This window comes from Colletes latitarsis, chromosome 3 (assembly GCF_051014445.1).
Source record: "Colletes latitarsis isolate SP2378_abdomen chromosome 3, iyColLati1, whole genome shotgun sequence".
In the NCBI taxonomy this organism is placed as follows: domain Eukaryota; kingdom Metazoa; phylum Arthropoda; class Insecta; order Hymenoptera; family Colletidae; genus Colletes; species Colletes latitarsis.
The window spans coordinates 32,315,459-32,339,352 of NC_135136.1; the positions used below are offsets into that span (position 1 = coordinate 32,315,459).

At 37.1% G+C, this 23,894-nt stretch overlaps 1 protein-coding gene across 2 annotated transcripts in view; it reads right to left on the bottom strand.

Moving 5' to 3' along the window:
• Cwo (transcription factor cwo) overlaps positions 1-23,894 on the bottom strand; it is a 94,804-nt gene that overhangs the window by 28,643 nt on the left and 42,267 nt on the right. Inside the window, exon 2 of one of the 2 annotated variants that reach the window (XM_076762232.1) lies at positions 11,842-11,971. The exons of the other annotated variant lie outside the window; for it this stretch is intronic. Coding sequence (XP_076618347.1) covers positions 11,842-11,971 — 130 coding nt within the window. The remainder of the gene's footprint in view (positions 1-11,841; positions 11,972-23,894) is intronic. 2 annotated transcript variants of the gene reach the window in all.

Sequence of the window (23,894 nt, forward strand, 5' to 3'; positions counted from 1 at the left end):
GTTAGCATGTGACGCGTAAATCAGTCGTAGACGAGCAGAGATTATGACGTAGAAAATATTCTTTGAGCGATCGGAAAGCTCCGGAGACGATGTTTGTTTTCTTTCGATCGGCTGACCGCGATCGACGATTTCCAAGGAGAACGACGTTCTTATTCAAATCGAAACAGCTTCTCCGAAAAGGTTAATTGTTGAAACCAGTCGAATGGATTCCGCGTAACGAAAATTTCGTCCAATTTTCAAATTATTATATTACCCCGACTGTGGCGATTTAATAATGACAAATTTAGCCTTAAACCCGATAGAAAATCTATATTAATATTGTATGAAACATTGTACAGTGGACTTCTCGAAATCTTACGTAATATTTGGGAAATTAATTATTGTCCACTATATAGCCGTTTTGATGATGTCATTCATGCATGCTGGGAACAATTGCGTATCGCGAACGACTTACATAAAAAGGGGATGGCCGGTTTCTTCGAGCGTGATCGCAACGCAGGACATTTGCGTGTTATGGCACGTGGTCGTTGACACTTTGCGAAAGTCGCCGTAAGAAAGCTTTTCCTTAGCTTAAATAATCAATTTCTCCGATAATTTAATGAAAAATTACGACCAAAATCAGTCTGCGTTTATTCGAACCCTCGAAATACGTTATACCACTGTTTTGGCAATTTCCTGGATCAACGAAAATGTGGAATAATTTTTTATTACTAACCAACATTTTCTTTCGAAAAAAAGTAGTAACCCCATTGTCTATCAATTTAGTTGCAATTTTTTACCCATAAAAAAATACGTAAATACTGATTGTCTATGTTTGATACTGATAACGACGAAACGAAGTCTACCTAACGCTGTATGATTCAATTTCACGTCGTTTACGCGTAGAGATGTATTTAAAAAAGCGTTTGGATCGCGTTTAACGTGTATTTGCGAGATGTCTGCGTTGCAGGAGGCACAGGAAACTGGGCCCACGGGTTGCACATCTGTCAGGGCCAGTGACTGCACTTGCCACGTTGTGGAATTATAATACTCGCTATCGAAGACGGAGGAGCAAACCGCTAGAAGTGCACGTGATCAACAAACCCGCAGAAGATCCGTGACAATAAAGCAAAGCCGTGTCACGTTGCTATATTATTCAAGGTTAGGTTAATAACAGCGTGCAGCTATGTACCTCGCGTTTATATCCAACCGTATACTTATTTTTAATTCTATAGAATCATTTTCATTTTTCACTCGACTCGATCCTGAATTCCTCAATCTGTACAAGTTCGATGCTTTTGTTGTTCGATGGCTTTGCAAATTAAATCGTTCGTTGCTACGATCCTGAACGCAATTATTCAGGGGCATTGTTACTTTTGAAAGGGAACAAATTGGGACACGATCTTTAAGGTTTAATTTTATTTATGGAACTTTGTTACTCGATATTACCTCCTGCTAATACTATTTTCGAATTTACTGATGTTTCCTTACTTTTTATTTAAGGAATAAGGGATCGAAAGTTGCATACTTTTTACTCGTTATTCGAAACTTGTTACCTATTCGTCACCGTTCCCTTTGGCAATCTCAATCTAAAATCCATCGAAGAATGTTTCGACAGATGGTTGCCTGACGAAGTGCGAATTCGCCTTAAGGCGGAACATTCCTCGCTAGATTTTGCACGAAGGAATTCACACTATTCGTCATCCATCGTTCCGTTTCGCAGTTTCGATGCAAAACCGACGAACGGATGTTATGGCAGATGTTTGTCTAACGGATACATAAATTTCTCAGAACGTGATCAGAATTTACACAGATTCACTATTCATCAATATTCTAAACGCGAACGTAATTAATTATCACTAAACACAGTATATTAAAATCACGTTTAAATAATCACTATCGTAATAATAAAAATTGTTATTTTTTCAATTGAATTTCACGCTTACTCTTTCAGACTTATAAATGTTCTCGTATTATATATAAAAATCAAAGCTAGCGAAGAACACGTTTTACTATACAGGGTGAAAACTCAAAATAAAACGAAAATCAAGAATACCAATTTGTTGATTGAGGCTTCGTTAAAAAGTTATAAACAAAATTACTGCCAAAAACGATTAATAAAATTTGTCCACCTACTCGAATTTTTTTCTCGAAAATACGTAGGATTTCGAAGGTATTTGTATTCACCAAAAATGATTGTAATTGACCCCCGCAACCGAAAATAATTTTTTCAGAAAGATTTGAAAGTTTTCAATTCTCAGGGTAACAGACTGTTATGATCAGACATTATATTTTCAGTAATGAATTTTTTTCTCGAAAGTGAGTAGGATTTCGGGGGTATGTCTATTCATAAAAAATGATTATAATTGACCCCCGCAACCGAAAATAATTTTGACAGAACGATTTGAATGTATAGAGATATGTATAGAGATTTAATAAAAGTGTCGAGTAAATAATTTTCACCCAACATTATAATTATTACGAACTGTCTTTATTCCATGTTTATTTTTATAATTCGATTTTACTTACACAGAATACGCAAACATTTATCAATCTAAAAAAGTGGTATTGTTTAACCCATTACAACAATTACATAATAAAAAAAATGAAAAATATAAAAATTTTATTTATCTAGTTTCGATGATCTGTTTACCAAGTCGATGCTGATCGTTGATAACGCCAAGGTTCGGCTCGTGCGAGGAAGTGGGGATAAGTGCATGGACAGTTAAGCGGACAAATTGGCATACACTTAAGCGGGCGCCGCTGTACTCGGTTCCGCGTAGCGCAAACGTTATTCGCCGTTCGCGAATAAAGTTTCGCGCGAATCCACTCGCGGGTAAACATTTCTATCTGCCTTTCTACTTAACTCCGGTGGCAATTTACGCGGCTCTTTGATCGTCGGTCCGCAACGAGGCTACAACGAGCAAACGACGAGGGGAAAAGAGCTTCGAGTGCCTCTCTCGCTCTCCGCGGAACAAGCACACGTGCGTTCGAGTCACTCGTGCGTGAACCGGTCGCAACGGCGCATGCGCATCGCGGGCACGCATCCAATTGTGCAAGCTGCCTTGAATGATCGTTCGACGAGACGCGATATCCGTGCCGCCGTTGTCCCGATATCGAGCCTCCCTTGCCAAAAGTGGCGTTTGACGATCCACGTTCGACGCCAGACGACGTCAGGTTCGAACGTGTACGTTGCACGTGATTCGATGCAATTGCAGAATGAACGGTGCATCGTTTCACGACCGCGCCGCATGCTCGTCGCGTGTAAATATTCATGCCACTTCCTGCGGATCTACGATACACAGCCACGTTTTAACGATAAACACTCGCGTAGATCGCGCAACGTTAAAGGATCTTTTCCGTTCTCCATTTTCTCCGCGCGTTCCGAACGCGTCGAACGCCCCTAGGGGGCAGGCATTCTAACCTCAAAAAATCCCAAGCGCTCTATACCTTCGATGATGCACCTTTTAGTTTACAGTATTACCAATTATGATACGCGAGTAAGCGTTTTAGGGAATCAGTCGAAGAAATCAGACATTCATTACGTACGAGTGATTGATGAAATATCACGTTGGTAAATAAAATCAACGTAAACGGCTCTGAAAGAGCAGAATGCTTTCCAATTGTTGTGTCTAAGCTTTTTCTTCTTTTTCACAATTTTCTTTGTTACTGTTGAGGAATGCAGTGTCGCCATCTATTAGACTTATCCTAATGGGACTTCGTGTCCATAAAAGTTACACTATGCAGTATTAAAGCACTATTAAAGTAATAACAACTACATCAGATACGTTCGTGTTAATGGTAGCCTTTCCCAAACTATTAGAATTACTTTGACTTGTTTTTTAAATATCTTTCTTCTTTTGCGATTTTCTCCGCGTTCAATTACCGCGGCGAATCTTTTTCCAACGCGTTTCAACGCCCGCCAATGTCGTCGTTCCATATTTTCTTCGTTCAAGGGACGCCCGTAATAATAATCCCTGAAAACAATTTTTCTCCATCGTATTTCGCGCGGTGCCCTTCGTCCCGACGCTGTTAATTTTCTCAAGGGAAGATCGGTCCCGTTTCACACGCGGAATGCAGCCTTCGTCGTCGCTTCTGCGTTGAAAGCGGTAAACAACGCATCGCGGGAGTGCTATAAATATGAACACGATCGAGAACACGCATCGTAGTTTGTCGCCGTGAGTTGTTTTCAGAGTTCGCTCGCCGCGCGATCGAGGCAAACGACGCGTTTCTTAGAAACACGACCATCGTTCGGAGCCATCAGCTGACAAATAAAATTGCTGATCCGTAGACGCAAGACACTTGTTCGCCATGCAAACGAGCTTCGACGACGGTTGCGTTTAACAGAACGTGACGAAAATCATGTAACGCGTTACCTCGTGACGTGTCCGGCTGGTTTTGGTGACGGACGTCAGGATATTCCTGTTGACGTACGCTTCCTGCTACAAACGGAACCGAAAAAACCGCGACGACGTCACAGTGTTCGAATACGGCGACTTAAACGCGAAAAAGTACAATTTTTTAACATCTTCAATCGTCTTACTTCAGGTGTCATTAAGTTTGTAAACCTTTGAGGATCTTCGTTTGAAACATTAATTATAAATAGGTTAATTTTTACTGAGAAAATCGACGTTTTTATTCTTCTTGGACATATGATTTTGCAGTTCATATTTCTCCTTCTGGGAAATGTGAATATTACAATAATTTCATTTTATTTTAGAATAAAAACAATCGATCGAAATTTATTATAATTTCAAATACAGGCAATCAAAAAGAACCAATCTCAGTATGCAGTTATCGTAAATTTTTGGAATATAGGTTATCAAACTGTTCTTTCATTTCTTTAATAATATAACTTTAAAGTTAGCGAATCCTATTCTTATTATTCCTATTTTCTATTATTTTCTTCATTATTTACATACATTATATAGTTAAAAATGTTACGCAGCAGTGAAACTTTTATAATAAAACACATTTCTTTTTTTTTCTCTAATTAAATAATTCAATTTTTATTTAACATAAAATAATATAAAAATTATTAAGCAAAGTTAATGTTAACAGTGTTAATAATCGTTCTATAAAATTGTTTTCAAGGATGTATGCACTTTTAAAGTGAAATATAATTTTCTGCGTCTAAATCGCCATTTTCCAGGACTGTGAGACGCTATGAGACGCCATATTGGAACTCGTTCGTTTGCGGACTGCAAACTTCCTTTCTCGATTTTAAATTTCGCTCGTTTATGCATCGTAGATAAAATTGTTTAAACTGTTATTCGGATTTTCCAGAACAGATGATTCTTTCTCGCAATATAACTTTGCTAGCCACAAAAATAGATGTGAACAACCAAAATTTGTATCTTTAAATGGTTGAAATTAAAATTGAATTCTGAATCTTCTTAGATTCATCGTATTATGACCCTGTTGAACTCTATACGAAATCTATACGGTGTCGCAAAATTATCTCGTACGTGCAACGCGTATGTAACCACTCGCGACGTCGAAATAAATATCTCGTTAAAGGAAAATAACTTCGTACGGCGGACAAAGTAATTGCATTAATCTTACTTTCGCGTCGAGTGACCCAAAAACCATACCGTCCGTGCTCTTAATCACGCGTCGAAACGCGAAATTCGACGCGAAGGATGCATTACAGCGTCGTCGCCAAACGGAGTCGCGCGCCAACCTCGCATTTGTAGCAATTCGAATTATTTGTACACGACTTTAACAGGTGCGTCGATCAACGTGGACGTGTTTCGCTCGAGGCACACGCTTTTGGCACCGATAGCCCATAAATATAACCAACGTAACTCGAACCGTTTGAATGAAACGTCAGAACGAAACGAACGTAGTGCTTTCTTTCTTCTCTTAGCTCTTTCTAAAACACTCCATATCAAATCCATATACATACTTAGCGTAATTAACATAGTTAACATAATTAATCTTAATAAAAACATTTAAATATAGAGGATATACGTGCGCCAAATCTTATAAAAATCGACTTCGTCAAATAAATCTGATACCCCCCCAAAAACACGTTCGTGGAACTTGTCAAAAGTAGCTGAAAACTGCTCGAAATAGACGCGAATTTATAGGATCGGCGGTTGCGCGCGCATTCCCGCCGCGATGGATCCGATTTCGCCCCGTCGAGATGTCACAATCGTCGTTTTCGAGAAACGTGACCGCCATCGCCATTGCGTCACCGACCGATTCGACAACACGGAAAACCTTTCTCTATGCTGGCCTAAATACCGGTTCCTCGACGGCGTTCGTCGCGTACAGATTTTGGCGCGGCCTTCCGGTCGTCCGCGACCACGCTTACCGAGAAATCGGGCTACGTCTACGATTACTCAGCCTTCCACGAAGACGACACCGACGATTGCGTCCGCAGAAAAAGCTACGACGCTTGGGGAACGCGATTATCAAGCGCCAAGTACAATTATACGAGATACTATGCGTGGGTGGAGAATTCGACTTCGATTTCATCTTTCATTTCTAACGAGACGTATAATAAACAGGAGTTTTTCATGTTTTTCACTATATCTACTAAACGAAAATTACTGTTAAATATTTATAATTAATTTTAAAACCGAAATTTAATTTTGATATAAATTTTTCGACGAAATAAATTCTCTCGTTGTAAAAACAATGTGTACACGCGGGAAGTTTGAATATCTCCCTTCGTATAATACGAAAGTTTGATCGGTTTGAAAATGGTGGCGCTTGGAGAACGCGATTATCAAGCGCCAAGTATAATTATACGAGATACTATGCGTGGGTGGAGGATTCGACTTCGATTTCATCTTTGATTTCTAACAAGACGTATAATAAACAGGAGTTTTTCATGTTTTTCACTATATCTACTAAACGAAAATTACTGTTAAATATTTATAATTAATTTTAAAACCGAAATTTAATTTTGATATAAATTTTTCGACGAAATAAATTCTCTCGTTGTAAAAACAATGTGTACACGCGGGAAGTTTGAATATCTCCCTTCGTATAATACGAAAGATGCGTCGGTTGAAAAATGGTGGCGCTTGGAGAACGCGATTATCGAGCGCCAAGTATAATTATACGAGATACTATGCGTGGGTGGAGAATTCGACATCGATTTCATCTTTCGTTTCTAACGAGACGTATAATATACAGGAGTTTTTCAAATTTTTCACTATACCTGCTAAACCAAAATTACTGCTAAATATTTGTAATTAATTTTAAAACCAAAAGTGAAACTCCCATTGTAAAAGAACAATTTTCAACGCGATGGCTCGAATTGTAAAAGCAATGTGTATAAGCGGGAAATTTGAATATGAACCCTTCGTATAATACGAAGGTTACGTCGATTGAAAAATGGCGACGCTTGGAGAACAGGATTGCGAGAGCCTGAGCGCTATTATAATTAAGTGTAATTATAGAACGATGAAAGCACGATCGAGGGTAGAGAGAAACAATCGGAAGTACGATTCAACCTAAAGCCTAGGTTGAACTTGTGTAACACACGTAACGATTTCGCCCACTCGGTTTCCACTTGTGCAACAGACGTAACGACGCTTCGTACAATAATCTGTACAACTATTGTTAGTACAACTGTTCGAACGATAATTATAAAGTGGGGCTCGTTATGTAACTTATTGAACAACACCTATGCGTTAAGTGGCAGTTAATCGTTTAAGAGGATCTTCTGCAGTCGAACCCTAACGAAACGCGGTTATTTCTCGAATTTTTTATTTAAACGTATTACGAGGAACAGTATTTTATTAGGAAAATATAGTAATCTATCGAATGGACAAGAAAAAGTAACATTAAAAATTACTGAAACGACTTAGTGGCTACGATGATTAAAAAAAAAGCCTAGCCTACTAATTTATCGTACATAATTATGTATAATTCTTTATACATTTATATAAAGTTAATATTAAATATTAAAAATGGAAGTCTCAGTGATTACTGGTGGCTTTCGAATACATTAATGGTACCGAAATCGATAAAATTTTGGTTTTTCTGCGTGACTCTGAGAAGTTTGATGAACCCTGATTTATGACGAACGCGAACGCTATATGATAGCCTCCAGAACAGGACTAAGGCGATTTTTCGGTGCGAGTAATGTTTAAAAATCGCCTATTTTTAAATGTTTAATGCTTATTTGCGCCACGGGTTACACAAGTAGAACCGTGGCTTAAGGCTAACCGGGAATCGAGCGCAGAATGATGCAACACTATGAGTAGCGCAGCGCAGCATGTTTTCCATTGCTCACCGCACATTGAAATACAGCTTCTGCTTCATTAACTGCTTGGCATAGATTTTATCGACTATCAGCCCTGTCCTATTACATTATTGTTGTATAACAATGTATTAATAACAGCTTTGTCGAGCCAGAGAAGCAACACACTATTTTCTTTATTACACAATACTGGCTAAAACCCGGAGAAACTCCATTTTGGAGAAGTAAATGTTCATGCAAAATACTCGAGACTAAGCGTTACTGTAATAGTTATTTTAAAATACCGTACATATAAAATTAACATCTTTAATGTAAACAAGTTCTAAACGTAATATATGCAACGCAAATAAATTTTATCTGTGGTCTACTTGGGGTTTGTAGAAAATAAGAAATATTACTTGTAACTTTCCCAATTAAAATAGATTATTAAAATATTAAGACGCCGTTTGAGGATAATTCTTTTTTGGAGACTCCAAACTTTCTTTTTTACTAAGTTATAATATAAGTTCGGTTATAAATATAAGCATGCTCTAATTTAACAAATTAAAATTAATTTAATCTTACAAAACGAAAGATATAATCGATCGAGTGTACTTCTGTACAGTGTTAATAAACAGAAAATAATATTGGATAGAAACGAATTTATTTATGTCACGAGTTCAATGATTTTCCTCTCCAGCGACTTTTGTTCACAGTTTCTAAAATTAATACTGTAGAACACTGATCAGGTGCAGGGAAATTGCACCTCGTTATGAGCCCCACGTAGACTTTGCATTAATCAGTGGCCATGCGAGTGACGCAACAATCTGTGGCGTGTAATTATTCTACATTGTTTGAAAAGTCCCATATTGCATCATTCTGCGTCTAGACTAAAGTCATGCATTGTTGTCCGTTATTTTATCATGGTTAATGATTAAATAGCTTTCGATTATTTATTGTATATCGAAAAGGACTGCTCAAAGTGGTTGAGATTCTACTCGCGAGCGAATTCTACAGCGAACTGATATCGCGAACCGTGGAAAAGTGACGCATGCAAGTATGGAGGTTCGTGCAATTAACGAGGCAGACCGATCCGAGTAAGAGGATAATTGACCTCTCGTGCTAACGTCGGTCTCAAACGGAAGACTTCCACTTCCAATTTCACTTGTTGCTAAGTGACCCAGTTTTCAACATACCGCGACGGAACGAGGTCCGCGTGCAAGTGTCGAGGTTCAACTGCATCGCAAATTAACGCGATACAGTCGCGTTGAAAGAAGTCACGACGAGTCGAAGACAAAAAACTGGGCTGCAACTATCGCGAACCGTGGAACAGTGACGAAGACGCACAGGTTTCGAACACGACTATCGACGACTTTCGTATTTTTTTATTTACGACTGGACTGCGGATCTTTGTGCAAATTCATATTTTTATTAACCCTCTATAGACGTAACTTTCGGGTCACATGATAATATATCGACGTTTCAAAAAAACAATTTTAATGTTTTCACAAGATCTATACGTCTTAATTATACAGGGTGTTCAGCCAACCCTGAGAAAAATTTTAATGGGAGATTCTAGAGGCCAAAATAAGACGAAAATCAAAAATGTCAATTTGTTGATTGAGGTTTCGTTAAAAAGTTATTAAAAAATTAAATTAAAAAATTTCAATTTTGGAAAAATTATTTTCGGTTGCGGGGATCAATTACAATTATTTTTGGTCATTGGACATACCCTCGAAATCCTACCCACTGTCGAGAAAAAACTTCGAGTATGTACTGAAATTTTTAGACGAAATTAAAAAATTTTGAATCGGTCTAAAAAAATTAGTTTTAGTTGCAGGGGTCAATTATAATCATTTTTAGTTATTAGACATACCCCCGAATTCCTACGCATTTTCGAGAAAAAAATTCCTTACCGAAAATATAATTTCAACCCAGAAATGTCACTCCAAAATTTCAAGTGAATCTTTAAAATGTCATAATTGCTGAACGGATTGGACGATTTTCATTTTTAAAAAGCAAACTACGCGTATTTTGGTGGAGAATATGTATAAATCGCAAAAATATTCGAAAAGTTGATCCTTGACCCCGCAAAATAAGAAAAAGCCCATAAAAATGGTCCAATTTTCAAACGACCATAACTCCTACAATAGTGAATATATTTCAATGGAACTTTTTTCTGAAGTAGAGCTCATGTGTACCTACAAAAAAGTATTAGACAACTTTTCTGTAGGACGTCAAACAAAATTACTAAAAATCAGAAACGAATTTTTAAGGAAAATCGAGAGGGGGTAACTGTTGAAATTTTTCGGTGAAATTGAAAAATTTTGAATCGTTTTAAAAAAATTATATTTAGTTGCAGGGGTCAATTATAATCATTTTTAGTTATTAGACATACCCACGAATTCCTACGCATTTTCGAGAAAAAAATTCATTACCGAAAATCTAATGCGAGGCCAGAAATGCTTCCCTGAAATTCCATGCGAATCTTTAAAATGTCGTAACTCCTAAACGGATTGGCCAATTTTAATGTTTCAACAAGCAAACTACGCGTATTTTGGTGGAGAATATGTATAAATCGCAAAAATATTCGAAAAGTTGATCCTTGACCCCGCAAAATAAGAAAAAGCCCATAAAACTGGTCCAATTTTCAAACGACCATAACTCCTACAATAGTGAATATATCTCATTGAAAATTTTTTTTGAAGCAGAGCCCACGAGTACCTACAAAAAAGTACTAAACAACTTTTCTGTAAAACGTCAAGCAAATTTATTAAAAATGAAAAACAAATTTTTAAGAAAAATCGATAGGTGGTAGGTGCCTAAATTTTTCGACGAAAAAAAGAATTGTAAATCGTTCTGAAAAAATTATTTTCCGTTGCGAGGGTCAATTACAATAATTATTAGTCATTAGACATACCCTCGAAATCCTACCCATCTTCGAGAAAAAAAATTCATTACTGAAAATATAATGTCTGACCACAACTGTCTGGTCACCCTGAAAAAAAAAAATTTCAAATCGTTCTGAAAAAATTATTTTCAGTTGCGGGGGTCAATTACAATAATTTTTGATAAATAGACCTACCCCCGAAAACCTACCCACTTTCTAGAAAAAAATTCAGTACGAGCGGATCTTTAAACGTTAATAACTTTTTAACGAAGCCTCCATCAACAAATTGTTATTCTTGATTTTCGTCTTATTTTGGCTTCTCCTATTAAACTTTTTCCCCTGGGGTGTCCGAACACCCTGTATAATGTCTCTCAGATAACCAATAATAATATCGATGACAGCAGCATCATCAACATGAAATATCAAAATAAATGCCTTGCAAGTTTATAATACTTAAAAAAAAAATTCGACCCATATAAGGTTAATAGAATTAATGAATTGAGGACCTCTGTAAAGAATTTCTTATATTACTTTCGGAAAATTAAAATTTCCCATAAATGCACAAACGTCCACAATCTATTTACGACCGTGTCTAACGAGCTGTTCATCGAGATCTTCGATCTTTCTAATGGAGCTTCCAGTCTGTTTACTATTTAAACGTGTAACAGGAATATAAAAGACATCCTCGAACACGTTTAAATCACATACGTTTCGTTCGTAGCCTTTGTACGCGTAACGAGGCACGTGTAAAACATGCGAATCAATGACTCACCCTAGAAACCTTCTTCTTGGTGTAAACCTCGTCATCCTCCGAGGCCGTGGCAAAGTTCAGGTTTCCTTCGCAGTATCCGGCGCCTATTCCCATCCTGTATATCTCGTCCTTGCAGGATCTACCATCCAGACTGCAAAGAAACAATGTACCATGCACGTTTGAATAGTCGTCGATCGTTGGACGTGGCAGGTTGAGCAACAAATTCGTACGGATTCTTTTGGTGGAATGGCGACTGATATTACGTTCGTATAAATAATGCATAGGATCCTGCGTCCTGTTTTACAAATTGCATCATCTTCCAAGAAGTTCGTGCATTCCGTTCGCGTACGAGCACTCGTTTTTACCGTTGGAAGACTCTGACGCACGATTTTTCATTAATTTAGTTTCTACTATTGACAAATTTTTAAAATATCGCTGTATCAATTTCAAATTCTAACTTTTACCTGTTACCGAAGAATTTATTGTTTAATTATGCCACGATGAATTGCAATTTTTTCTTTCACGGAGGTAATTATTGCTCGACTATTAATTGAGGAACTTTTTAAACGCGAGGAAACTTATTGCTCCGCGACATTTAGCCGTCTCAATCTTCGCGACACGTTTACTCCGCGAATGTTTGCTTCTCCGGAAAGTTTGTAATTGCCACCGCGTGCAGGATCGAGTTAAGTATCGCTGGAAGGTTTCGAAACGATCCAGGGAATTTTGCAGCGGCAGTCACGTAAGGATCGCGAATTCCTGTCGAGATTGCACCGTGACGCATGGCGTTTCGTCGAAAAGAAATTTTCCGCGACAGTTCCGCGAACAATAGCAGCAATAGCAGAAAGGATGTCGTGTCCGAATAACTCGCGTCGCTTTCACATTCGCGCGAGTCTCCGCGGAACGTAGACTCCATTAAAAATCCGACGCTAAGCTTTCAAAAACAAACAGTAAACGATAGAGTTAAAAATCGAAGAAACTTTCAATTTTTATTTCCAGCACGAAATTGATTAAAAAATCAATACTCAATTTGGAGTATTCCAGATTTCATATTTGAAACAACAGAAACCGTGAATATTATTTTCCAATATAGTCGATATTACGGGTGTCGAAACGTAAAATAAATGGGAAAATTGGGCTTCCTGGGCAATCTTGGCCCACTTTTCTCCGAATGAAAATGAGAATTGAATTGCAAACCGTTCTCAAACTCTCAAGCGTTCCGATCGAGCTGGGAAATCGGTGGGTTTAGAAGGCCGAAGAAGATCGATGGAACGCGTTACCGAATATTGGAGAGCCGTTAAATGAAATCTCGTACAATGGGTTACAGGTGACGAGCACGTGTTCATCGATTAGCTCGCGACTCGTGGAATTTCTCGAGGCGGAAACGATCGGTAGCCAGCATCTAGCACGCCCACGGTCGTACCAGACTTTACGTAACGCTTAGCTGCGAGCGTTTCAGTCAATAACCCGGCACACTGCGTCCTCTGCCCCGTTATAGATTTTCCGCCGTAAATAGAATCGACGGAAAAGTCACGAGTCCCCGCGCATTATTGATGACTCCAGCAATGTCGTTCCTCATAAAACTTGCACTTGGCACACCGGGTGCTTTCCGCTCGTACGCCGCGGCGGCTTAATGATCCTTTGCCTTTCTCGGCACATGAATATTGAGAACCAGCCACGCCGGTTCCCATACGTTCGGTATTCATCGCTTCAAGAGCGTAAATAGTTTGACCACAATAACGACGCTAGATCCCTAACGAGGCGAACCTCGCCACTGTTCTCTTACGAGTTTCATTAAACTTTACACGTTTCCATCAGCCATCCTTCGTCCCGCGTCCACCCACCCTGGGTCACTTTTGACCCATCCCATTTATGCACATTTTTACAAATTTTTATCAAACGTAAATTCTGTAAGTTTGTTACATTAGTAGTGTCGTGAACTTTGAAAAAATCTGGAGTTGTACGGTGCAATTTTTAATCACATGATCTGGGTTATTTTTGACCCATCTCATTTATGCCCATTTTTATCGATTTCGATCAAACAAAAAATCTATAAATTCATTACGTTAGTAATTTGACACATTTTGAAAAAGATCCAGCAATTATACCTTGACGTTTTTAATCATATGATCTGGGTCACTTTTGACCCATCCCATTTATGCACATTTTTACTAATTTTTATCAAACGTAAATTCTGTAAGTTTGTTACATTAGTAGTGTCGTGAACTTTGAAAAAATTTGGAGTTGTACGGTGCAATTTTTAATCATATGATCTGGGTTATTTTTTACCCATCCGATTTATGCCCATTTTTATCAATTTCGATCAAACAAAAAATCTGTAAATTCATTACACTAGTAATTTGACAAATTTTGAAAAAGATCCAGCAATTATACCTTGACGTTTTTAATCATATGATCTGGGTCATTTTTGACCCATCCCATTTATGCACATTTATACAAATTTTTATCAAACGTAAATTCTGTAAGTTTGTTACATTAGTAGTGTCGTGAACTTTGAAAAAATCTGGAGTTATACGGTGCAATTTTTAATCATATGACCTGGGTCACTTTTGACCCATCCCATTTATGTACATTTTTATAAGTTTCGATCAAGTGCAAAATCTGTAAATTTGTTTGATAAACTAGTAAGTCTACTTGTTTGGTGAATTAGTAGTTTGATAAACTTTGTGATGACCTGGGTCATTTTTAACCCATCTTATTTGTACACAGTTTTATAACTGTCGATAAAACGTAAAATCTATAAATTCGTTATTAATGATTTGATTAACTTTGAAAAAATCCAGTAGTTATACAGTGCAATTTTTAATCACATGACCACGTCATTTTGTCGAATATATCTTCGTATAATTCCTTGTAATTCGACTTGAAAACAAACTTGAAATATTGGTCGGAACGATGGTGAAATATATTCTGAACAAAAATGTACCACCAAAGTGGCATATATTTCTCTCTCTCTATATATATACAAGGTGTTCGGCCACCCCTGGGAAAAATTTTAATGGGGGATTCTAGAGGCCAAAATAAGACGAAAATCAAGAATACCAATTTGTTGATGGAGGCTTCGTTAAACAGTTATTAACATTTAAAATTCCGACCGTACTGAATTTTTTTCTCGAAAATGCGCAAGATTTTAGGGGTATGTCTATTCGCCAAAAATGATTGTAATTGACCCTCGCAACCGAAAATAATTTTTCCAAAACGATTTGAAATTTTTTTTTTCTGTCGAAAAATTTCACTTCTCGAATTTTTTTCTAGAAAGTGGGTAGGATTTCGGAGGTATGTCTATTCACCAAAAATGATTGCAATTGGCCCCCGCAACCGAAAATAATTTTTTCAGAATTATTTAAAAATTTTTTTTTTCGTCGAAAAATTTAGGCACCCACCCCCTGTCGATTTTTCTTAAAAATTCGTTTTTCATTTTTAGTAATTTTGTTTGACGCCCTACAGAAAAGTTGTCTAATACTTTTTTGTAGGTACCCATGAGCTCTACTTCAGAAAAAAGTTTCATTGAAATATATTCACAATTGTAGGAGTTATGGCTGTTTGAAAACTGGACCATTTTTATGGGGTTTTTCTCGTTTTGCGGGGTCAAAGACCAACTTTTCAAATATTTTTTCGATTCATACATATTCTCCACCAAAATACGCAAAGTTTGCTTTTTTGAACATTAAAATCGTCCAATCCGTTCAGAAGTTATGACGTTTTAAAGATTCGCATGAAAATTCGGACAGACATTTCTGGCCAGAAATTATATTTTCGGTAAGGAATTTTTTTCTCGAAACTGAGTAAGATTTCGGGGGTATGTCTGTTGACCAAAAATGCTTACAATTGACCCCTGCAACTAAAAATAATTTTTCCAAGACGATTCGAAAGTCTTTTTTTTCACCCAAAACTTTCAGCACTTACTCGAATTTTTTTCTCGAAAGTGGGTAGGATTTCGGAAGTATGTGTATTCACCAAAAATGATTGTAATTGACCCCCACAACCGAAAATAATTTTTCCAGAACAATTTGAAATTTTTGAATTTAATTGTTAATAATTTTATAACGAAGCCTCCATCAACAAATTGGTATTCTTGATTTTCGTCTTATTTTGGCCTCTAGAATCCCTCATTAAAATTTTTCCCAGAGATGGCCGAACACCCAGTATATATACATATAATAGTTTTGTTTTCAATTAATGTCAAACATTGCCAAAAAAAAGAAACGTTTTTCTCGAACACATGAAAATTACACAAACATATTAAAGAACAGTTACAAGGTTTTCCTTTCGCCAAGAACAAGGAAGCGATGGCGGCTCAAGGGGAATCAAATAAGAAGATATTGTCTCCACGGGTAGTAAATCGCTGACGCGTTGTTTGCCGATCGCACGCGAATAATTAATTGCGTGGAAACTTTGGCTCGAAAGGCGTCAATCGATCCGAGACAATGGAATAAACCGTTCGACGAGTGTCCACCGGTGTTTTTCAAACGATCGAAACGCTCGACTCTTCTAGACAAACATGATCGGCGTCCTCGGAGACGACACGCGGGCGGCTTCTGCACGTGCTAATTACTATGCACGAGTAATTAAAGCTCCCCGACGCGAACGACTAAATAAGTTCCTCCTATGACTCTAACAATACGCTGCTTCCGCGAATATTACTGGCCTCGTGCACAAAACTACACGCTACAAACTTGGTCTAAATTTAAATGTGTTAAAGTTAAATTTAAATAAACATTTTTGACAATTTTATTCGATATTCCACTCCTACTGTTTACAGTTTTAATTGCTCAAACGCTATAACTGCTCTATACAAAACACGAGAAACCACCATTTTAAAAAATGTTTAAAATTGTTTTTCTTGAGAACAAAACCTCGAACAAAGTGTTTTCTAAATTTTCGAAACATGTTCGAAAGGCACATTTGCATGGTGTAATATATTTTAAAGTCTACAAAGTTGCAGGTTTAAAGCAAAATATATTTCCACTTGATAAACTTCGACGACGTATTAATATAGACGTTTGCGTCCACATTTTTTCTTTTTCTGTCGTGTCCTCCATTTTGGAAAACAAACACCGCGACATTAAATATATTTTGCATCGAGTACATCGCGCGAAAGAATCCGTATTTGCAATTTCGCGGGGCGACAATGTGAACAAAGCTGCGCAACGAGGCGAACGTCGGCGCGAAAACAATGGCCGAATGCGAAATCTGTCGGCTGACGCGACGGAAAAGCGGGGAATATTCGATCCGGGACGCCTTGCGCCAATAATTAAATGCTCGTCGGCGATTGTACTTGCCGCGAAACGTGACGTTGGAGACAAAACACACGCCCGGCCATCGACGTGTCGAGGTTGCACATAAAATTTCCCCCCGACGCGACACGTGCCGAGTTTTTTCCTGCACCAAGTTAAACATTGCGTCGATCACGTAACGCGACGGCGACGTGGAATTCTCGCGACGGAAAGAAAGAAAAAAAATTCAGAGTTCATTTCCTATCGCGCCTCGCGCTAACTCACTTATCATGCTACGTATAAATAAAAAAAAAACAATTTTGAATTCGATATAAATTCAGTTTCCCGCGCGTTGAGGTATTTAAGGGTTCAAATTGAAAATAAAATTTGGTGAGGGACGTGTCACGTTGGATACAGTGGTCCTCGTACGGGTCACCAAAGTGCAGCTGCATTGGGAGCGGTCAACTTTGGGATGGGTTACCGCTTGAGAGAAAAAAACACGTATTATTGGATTTCTTTACTATTTATGTTATTAATAGTGTATCAGGTTTGTAATCAGGCATTACTTGCCTATTGATTATTAAAAAAATATAAAAGAAACTAGTTTCTAATAAGATAAAAGTAATAATAAAGAACACTTGGTGTAATAAAAATGAGAATAGAAAAAATTCATATGGGTTATCGTTTGGAGGAAAAAACAAGTATTATTGGATTTCTTTACTAATATTATATTATTAATACTCTATCAGGTTTGTAATCAGGCATTACTTGCCTGTTGATATTAAAAAAATATAAAAGAAACTAGTTTCTAATAAAATAGAAGTAATAAACAACACTTGGTGTAATAAAAATGAAATAGAACGAACGAACATTGTTACGAATACGAGTAGAAGTAACTAAGAAGCGCACAAATTCCTACAGTTTAAATTAACACTCTCATTATTATCATTAAAATACCTGTTATCCATAAATCGCACTGAATTTAATATAAATTCAGTTTTTCGTATATTTAGGTATTTAAGGGTTTAAATTAAAAATAAAATTTGGTAAGGGAGATGTCATGTTGGATGCAGTGGTCCTCGTCCGGTTACCAAAGTGCAGCTGCATTGGGAGTGGTCAACTTTGGGATGGGTTACTGGTAGGGGGGAAAAAACACGTATTACTGGATTTCTTTACTAATTTCTATTATCTATTAGTAATTATATAAAAGAAACTAATTTCTAATAAAATGGAAGTAACAAAACAACACTTGGTGTAATTAAAAATGAAATAGAACGAACGAACATTGTTACGGAATACAAGAGTGGCAGTAACTGAGAGGAGATGAATTCCTGCAGTTTAAATTAACACTCTCATTATTATCATTAAGATGCTGTTTCTGTAGATCGCAAACTGGAGATCCCACAAATTGCACAGTGGACATTGGAAATCGGTGTTAAAGAAAGAAGCAAAGAATCCCGTGGCGCGTGTGCTCGAAAGGTTTACGAAACACTGGTTTACCTTCGCCCAGCGTCGATTCGAGATCTTACAAAATGTTTCAAACGACCGCTAAATTGGCGATTTTTATAATTCACGGGAATCTCGGTGGGTCTGAAAAGTGAAATTACACGGCTCGCGTTGAATTGCAAATGAGAATTCTCCCGGTGAATTCGAAACCAGAAATTCTCTATCGTCGAGCACACACACCGCTTTCTCCCGAGAACAATGCATTTTCAAGTTTTCCTCGAAGGAAATCGTTTCGACGATCGACAAGGGACATCGACCGGGTCCCGTGAATCGCGGTTGATTCACGGAAAAGCGTGTTTCGTCCCCGTCGAGAGAGAGAGACGCCTTCTATTTATACGTTATCGTTCCGTCTGCGTAACATAATTCCAGTTCGAGTTACGTAATTACGGGTCCAGAATGTTACGCAAACGGATCGATGATCGATCGCGTCGGTGTGTTGTTATTCCTCACTATCGCTTTCCGGGATTGCCCGACGAGTAAAAGTAATGCAAAGGACGATCACGATCGAGGGATTGCGCGTGCTATCGCGAGGCTGCAATTACACGCGACCGTGTAATTACAGAACGATGACAAATTGCAGGTCTCCGGAGGATGAGTACGAATTCAACAATCACGAGCGGATCGGCTGAACACACGCGACGTCAGAATTTGTTTTTGCCATCGTGCGCGGTTCAACGATTCGATCACGAGACGATAATTATTTTCGACGTTGTAAACAATATTATTGTACAGTCGTAAATAGTTTTTATTCATTTTTAGTCGTAATTTCTTTTTTAATGTTTCCTTTAATAATTCTAATTGCGTTACGAATAAATTTAAATTTATAGTACTGATTTCTTATTCATGCGGAATGTAATGCATTTGGTAGATCACGAGATAATAATTATTTTCGACGTTGTAAATAATATTATTGTTTCAGTTATCATTACAGTCGTAAATAATTTTTATTCATTTTTGGTCGTAATTTTTTTTTTTAATGTTTCCTTTAATAGTTCTAATTGCGTTACGAATAAATTTAAATTTATAGTACTGATTTCTTATTCATGTGGAATGTAACGCATTTGGTAGAACCAATTGCCTGGTTTTTAAGTCCCACAAATTTTTATGTTTGAAATTTGTTGAAAACGATGCCTGTTTCCAGTGCTAAAACGCTTCGGCGACTTGCACGCGTAAAATGGTTGCCAAAGAATCCGACAAATACCGGGAATATTTGAAAGATTGGGAAACCTTATGACACAACGACCGCGGACGTTGTATTTGGGCCGAACGTGGCCATTTCGAGCGATTTTTCTGTAAAGGCAAGCAATTACGCGTTACTGCGATACAAAAATGGGTAATTCGAAAACAAAGTCGAACAGGACCACATATTTGTGTAAACTTTTGTCCCTTTATTCGAATCACTTCTTAAGATACTCTGTGTACTCTCTGTATAGTATAGTATTTTCTTTTGTTTCTGAGATAACCGATTATACGGTCTAAAACGTTTACAATTCATGTACTATCTTGATGATATCTTATTTTTTCGATGTATTACGATGCAAGAGAACAATTTGTAGAATTCCTCTTCGCGTCACGGATCGTCGATGAGGCTGAGGTATTATTTTTATACTACTCGTTTATTACAGCCGCATTCCCGAGATACCATGCTTAATCGTACCATAATTACTTTGTATAATGAAGGAATTCTAGTTTGAAAATAACCATCGACTGCTGGCGTTGACATAACATCCGTTAACATTTTAATGATTGTTACTTGCAACGGAACTCGTATCGCTTTCACGCGTAGACGTGTTAACAAGACGTTTAAATCACTCTATGGCTTCGTGATCAGTATCTTTTCATAAATGCGAATTGACATAATGATTGCTTTAATCGATTACCTGAATAAATTAAACTCCTTTTCATTGTAGGAGCAATTTCAAACGAAGATTCAAAGTCTAACAAATTAAGATGAATTCACAATAAATTTAAATGAATAACATTTAGAAAATAATACATTTATTTAAAAATGTATTACGACGTATTAATAAGTCGTTTAAATCACTCTATGGATTCATGTCCTGTGTCCTTTCATAAATATGAATTGATACAATAATTGTTTTAATCGATTACCTGAATAAATTAAACTCCTTTTCATTGTAGGAGCAATTTCAAACGAAGATTCAAAGTCTAACAAATTAAGATAGATTAAGAAAATAATACATTTATTTAAAAATGTAAATATCTAGGTATGATATACTTGCTAGTATAAATATTGGAAAGAAGAAGCAAAATCTGAAAAATTAAGGAGAAACGGACCGCCTGTGGTCAGACAACGATCGATGCATAAGTATTTCCGTAACTTTTCGTTGTACGCAATTTTAAACGATTGTCCGATGCAAGAATGATTCAGATTATTATTGTATCAGCATAATAATATAGAAATGCTTAAATTCTCTTACGAAACACTCGGTTATCGGTGTATAGACAAACGAGAGCGTTCGATTCTTCGACAAATGTTGCCTAACGAAAAAACGGAAAAACAATGTTTTCATTTACTCGTGCTTTCTTTCTCTCTATGAATCCTTCGTCACACACGACGACTTTGAGTCATCACTTTAACATTTGTAGATAGAGATTCCATTAGCAAAGTCTGTGCCAGTTACGTTGAAACGTCGATGAAAACGCGATGTCTTATCGCCAGAAGCAAGGTATGAAATAATAGATTCCAACGTATCGTAACTGAAATTGAATAATATTTGAACTTTTCATACGCAATTCTCTAGGTATTGTACCATTAAGAACATATCGTTCTCTTAAACGTAATATTTCCGCTATTGAATCACTCATTACGTGTTTTACTTTCTATTCTATGCATTATTCAATTCTCACTTTTTAGTTACCAGCATTTCTCTGGAGTTACGTTTTGTAACAGCGCTTTTGCTACGTCTTGCATCTGCTATACAGGGTGTTCGGCCACCCCTGGGAAAAATTTTAATGGGAGATTGTAGAGGCCAAAATAAGACGAAAATCAAGGATACTAATTTGTTGACTGAGGCTTCGTTAAAAAGTTATAGACACATTTCCACACAGTATATTATCGGTAAAGAATTTTTTTCTCGAAAATACTTAGGATTTGGGTGTATGTGTATTCACCAAAAATGATTGAAATTGACCCCTGCAACCGAAAAGAATTTTTTCAGAAGGATTTGAAATTTTTTTGTTCAGGGTAACAAGACAGTTATGGTCAGGCATTATATTTTTAGTAATGAATTTTTTTCTCGCAAGTGAGTAGGATTTCGGGGGTATGTCTAATAACCAAAAATAATTATAATTGACCCCTGCAACTAAAAATAATTTTTTTAGAACGATTCGAAATTTTTTAATTTCGTCGAAAAATTTGTCCACTTATTGAATTTTTTTCTCGAAAGTGGGTAGGATTTCGAGAGTATGTCTAATGACCAAAAATTATTGTAATTGACACCCCTAGTTAAAAATAATTTTTCCAGAGCGATTTGAAAAAATTTGTTTTCACCGAGAAATTTAGGCATCTACCCCCTGGCGATTTTTCTTAAAACTTCGTTTTTCATTTTTAGTAATTTTGTTTGACACCCCACAAAAAAATTGTTTAATACTTTTTTGTAGGTACCCATGAGCTCTATTTCAGAAAAAAGTTTCATTGAAATATATTCACTATTATAGGAGTTATGATTGTTTGAAAATTGGACTATTTTTATGTAGTTTATTTCATTTTCCGGGGTCAAAGATCAATTTTTCGAATATTTTTACGATTTCTACATATTCTTCGTCAAAATACGCGTAGTTTGCTTTTTCAAACATTAAAATCGTCCAATCCGTTCAGAAGTTATGACGTTTTAAAGATAAGCACGAAATTTTGGGGTGACATATCTGGCCGGAAATTACATTTTCGGAGAGGAATTTTTTTCTCGGAAATGCGTAGGAATTCGGGGGTATGTCTAATAACTAAAAATGATTGTAATTGACCCCTGGAACTAAAAATAATTTTTTTAGAACGATTCGAAATTTTTTAATTTCGTCTAAAAATTTGTCCACTTATTAAATTTTTTTCTCGAAAGTGGGTAGGATTTCGAAGGTATGTATATTCACCAAAAATAATTGCAATCGATCCTCGCAACTAAAAATAATTTTTTCAAGACGATTTGAAATTTTTTTTTCAAAGTAACCAGACAGTTATGGTCAGACATTATATTTTCAGTAATGAATTTTTTTCTCGAAAATGGTTAGGATTTCGAGGGTATGTCTATTCACAAAAAATGATTGAAACTAGCCCCTGCAATCGAAAATAATTTTTTTAGAACAATTTAAAATTGGTTAATTTAATTTTTCAATACTTTTTGGCCTCTAAAATCTCCCATTAAAATTTTTCCCAGGGGTTGCAGAACACCCCGTATATTTTCCACGTAACTACAATTACGAATACGCGAAACGTGCGAATGGGTCTTTCGTGACCGATCGGAGTTCGGGTAATCGTGGTCCTGTGCTCCGTTTAAATGAAAATAATCAAACAGGAAACAGCGTCCTTGGTTTCACCGACGCGCGAACGGTTCGTTACACGGTATTTTTCACCGCCACGTCGCGCCGTAAATGATGTAACAAGCAAGCGAATTATCTGAAACAATTTTCTGCATCGTTTCTCGCACGGGCATAATCACGTTGAACAGGTTATAGGCGAGAACCTCGTGTACCCGCACGTGGTTGACATTTCCTGGCATGTGACTCGCGTTCCCTTCCTTCGTCTTTGTTTCACGCACCGTTTGCACGGCGCCGACGATGCACACCTGTGCATCCCACAGCTGCGCCGCACGCATCCTCGTAACGCGAGCGCTCGTAAATAAACGTGGACGCGAAAGTAGGTGCACAGCACGGTATCGCGTACGCGAGAAAATTCGCCTAGATCAATCTTGATCCCCTCGGGACTTCTATTTTTACTAACCCCTTAACGCTCGTGCCCGAGTCTGACTGCTTTGAAGAACGATATTTCTTTAATCTGACGATTTAACACTGGGTTTACGGTACGCGTCAATTTGACGCATTCAGATTCTAAACTTAACGTTATAGGACTCATAAATATTATTTATTAGCAATTTATATTGAATTCAATTGATGTAATGATATGGATATATATTCTAATTAAAAGAAAAACTGCGTTTTAATGCAACTGTCAACGTAGCGAATTATAGTAAAAATATGCGCAACGAGTGTCCGTATACCTAGTATTAAGGGATAGTAATATTTATTTTCCTTTAAATTATACGGGAGATGCAATATTGTAACTAACAAAAACCGCATATTTATACAGCTTAGAAACAAATC